The sequence below is a fragment of the Triticum dicoccoides genome, chromosome 1B (assembly GCF_002162155.2).
Source record: "Triticum dicoccoides isolate Atlit2015 ecotype Zavitan chromosome 1B, WEW_v2.0, whole genome shotgun sequence".
In the NCBI taxonomy this organism is placed as follows: Eukaryota; Viridiplantae; Streptophyta; class Magnoliopsida; order Poales; family Poaceae; genus Triticum; species Triticum dicoccoides.
This window is the reverse complement of record NC_041381.1, coordinates 415,766,181-415,769,176: the sequence shown is the minus strand read 5'-3', so window position 1 is coordinate 415,769,176 and position 2,996 is coordinate 415,766,181. Positions and strand designations below refer to the sequence as shown.

General features: G+C 43.5%; 1 protein-coding gene across 2 annotated transcripts; it reads right to left on the bottom strand.

Moving 5' to 3' along the window:
• Positions 1-561: 561 nt before the first annotated feature.
• LOC119338372 lies at positions 562-2,758 on the bottom strand. 2 transcript variants are annotated; one of them, XM_037610689.1, is made up of 8 exons: positions 2,472-2,758; positions 2,320-2,396; positions 2,126-2,167; positions 1,976-2,017; positions 1,596-1,679; positions 1,311-1,440; positions 1,086-1,183; positions 562-982 (listed from the first exon to the last, which is right to left on the bottom strand). In XM_037610689.1, the coding sequence occupies exons 1-8, from the start codon at positions 2,638-2,640 to the stop codon at positions 962-964; spliced, it is 663 nt and encodes a 220-aa protein (XP_037466586.1). In that variant the 5' UTR covers positions 2,641-2,758; the 3' UTR covers positions 562-961. The 2 variants fall into 2 exon arrangements, with proteins under 2 accessions (XP_037466586.1, XP_037466590.1); XM_037610693.1 differs by having other exon boundaries at positions 1,353-1,440; positions 2,472-2,752.
• Positions 2,759-2,996: the final 238 nt, after the last annotated feature.

Genomic DNA, 2,996 nt, shown 5'->3' with positions numbered 1-2,996 from the left:
CCCAACAACTGTTAGATATTCAGCTCCAAACTGAGACCCATATAAGTGCCCATTAGAAAATACTGAGAGTTTTTTTTTCAGTTTTGCTATAATCATATCATCATTATCATTCTTTAACTCTAGCATTTTAAAATGTGATTTAAACGTGGATGATTCAGGTGTTATCTTAGGCAGTTATAGAGAACAATATTGCCCAACTTAAAATTTTGATTATTGGTGTACGAAAAACAACCCTTGATCATGAGTGATCTAAACACTCTTATATTTCTTTACGGAGGGAGTACTTAGAATATAGCATCATGTGCACACCCGAACCCACCGTCCATTCCCTTTCCTCACCCCTCCTCGGCGTGCAGCCAGAGAGGCGACAAGAACAGGGCTTGCTATTTTATCTTCTCTGCCATTTGGTCACATTATTTTCGGATCACTTTACCGCCAACTAGGACTTTTATATACAAAGCGAAAGCAAACCCTTACCTCATAACTCATAATATAATTGTCTTACACAGATGATTAAACAAACTTCTCACATGCCAGGATGCTCATCCGTACTACTTCAAGAAAGATAATAGTACTGTTCACTATATACAGTAGAAATTATTCACCATACTGTACCTTAATCCAACACCAGAAGAACTGTCCAAGAATTAAGTGCTTCCAAAAAAAAGATCTTAATTACATGGTTACGTCAAGAAAAGTCTCAGTAATGTTCATCTCAGTTTCAAATGTACATTGATTTAGTTGCAGGGCTTGCATCTGTGTGTTTGAAAAAGTAGCTAGTACAAGCTGCCCAACTTCTCCAGATATTTAATATTTACCAGCAGATGAAGACAGTCGAAGGATTGACATTTTACACGACGGATCAGTTGGAGCGGGTGATTTCAAGAGACCATTTGGGGATCAGTTCAATGCTGCCTGAATTTGTCGCTGCGGACGGATCGCTACCTGAGACATACTACCATCATGCTGAATTCTTTCCCGTCTGCAGGTAGTGAAGCAAGAAATCAAAAAACTCAGTCCGTCTGCAGGTAGCAAAGTCAGAAGAAGAAAAACATTTAAGTTGGCAGCAGTCAGAGGCAACAAACCAGCATCTCATGGTCACCCATTATTTCCTCGATCAGCTCAGCAATAACCTTCTCTGCGCTGTTGGGAACAAGTGCTGCGAAAGCGGCTTGTTCCAACCCTGAACAGTGAGCAACATCTCGTCAGTTTGATGACACACTGCCTGAGATAAAGCATCCACAATTGAATTTATTTCGTCACACAGTCTTTTGTTTGTTTGTGTGGAAAGACGCTGTTTTTTCTCTTACAGTTTCTGAATTTCCTTTGACCTAGGACTAAGGAACTAGCACCTGTTTCTGGGAAGGCGTTGATGAACATCATCATCTCCTCACCGGTCAGACCAGAAAAGATGCATATTCTTTGTGGAGATTTCAAAATCTGTGAACCGAACAAGCATGTTAACTAGCGATCGACGGTAAATTTAAGGCTATGAAAGAAGCGATTGAAGGCATTTGGCAAGGCTGTTATTTCAGCACAAGAGTGTAAGTAAGCGCAGTAAAGACTGAAAATGTCATGTTTGCAAGTGTTGTTACCTTAACAGCTTCTACATTAGGCTGCTCAGTGTGCATAGCATCCCACAAAGTTTGTTTCGTCATTTCTTCTGTACAATGAATCACCTGACGCAAGAACAAGTTTGGCTGAACTATCAGGATCACATGACAAACATTCTACAGTATTTTCATCTCACTTGTTTGTTTCTAATGAGAGTAAGCTTTCGCTACTCCATTTCAGTGGAGTTTTTTCTAGACTCATTTCTTGATCTTATTACTTACTACTCGAGAAGATGCCTATTTTTTCAACAGTGGAGAAGACTCCTATTTGTTCAATCTCTGTTCTTCTGCAGTAAAATGTACTACCAAACATGTTTCATTTTTGGTAAACTTCAATTACAGAAGGACCGAAACTTAATTACCTTGAGGAAATCACCGTCGAGCTCCTTCAGGAACTCCTGAATCTGCACTAGTTACGAAAATTCACAGGAATTACTTGTAAATTACGTTCTATCTGTCAATATCGGCATGCAAGCATCACGCAGGTTCTAAGAATCATGTGAACCGAATACCTTGACGGTCTCGCTTTTATCGAATCCGATGAGCAATATTGCCTGAAATCGGGTCACAATTAAGTGACATTGATCTCAGCATTTCGAAGTAAACAAAATCACTATATTCACCGGCAACAGAAGCTATATGTTTCCATATGCAGCGGGGGCGTGGAATAGCACTCGCTTGTAACGCGCAACTGGCGGCGACTCACCGGCGGTCCGTACATCGGGTCCTCGGCGTTCAGCGGCACGAACTTGGAGTCCTCTGCTACAAGCTCCGCCGGGGATCCTAGGACGACGGATGCGCGTCAGATGTGCGGAAGGAAACCGGGAATATTGCAGGTGCGTGGCGACGCGCGCGCACCTTCGGGAGGCAGCGACGATCGGAGCAGGGGCAGGCGCCATATTCTCCTCGGCAACGGCGACGGCTGCGCCGCGACGGATGCGGGGGTGCGGGGCGAGACGTGGCAGGAGGGTACGAAGGGTCTGGGCAGGATTTGGCGGTGGAGGATGGGGGCGGACGGCGAAGTCATCGGCGCCGGCGGCGAGGACGACGGCGACGTTATCCTTCTGTGTTGTGTGGTTTTGTACGTGGTCTCTGTTCCGTCAGGGTTTCGTTTGAAGCCACGTCTAGCTAGCAAAACTCGGACGGGCTGTAAATTTTTCTATGATACCGCGAGACGTCCGACCAAATAGATCCTTTAAACTCGTCATCTAAAATTTTTATGACGGATTTGAAAGACCTGACTTCATTTTTGAAAGACCTGACTTCATGATATCGTAAAATATTTATAGTGTAAATATTAACAAGTGCTATATAGACATAGTGTCATTAGTTCACTACCACCATCATCCCTAATGCCGAATCTAACACCACTCCGCCACCATT

Coding starts and splice junctions, on each gene's coding strand:
- LOC119338372 (XM_037610689.1), bottom strand. CDS start 2,640: ATGACTTCGCCGTCCGCCCCCATCCTCCACCGCCAAATCCTGCCCAGA. Junction 1,184..1,310: donor TCAAAGGAAATTCAGAAACT/GTAAGAGAAAAA, acceptor CTCACTGTTCAG/GGTTGGAACAAGCCGCTTTC. Junction 983..1,085: donor TGGGTGACCATGAGATGCTG/GTTTGTTGCCTC, acceptor CACTACCTGCAG/ACGGGAAAGAATTCAGCATG.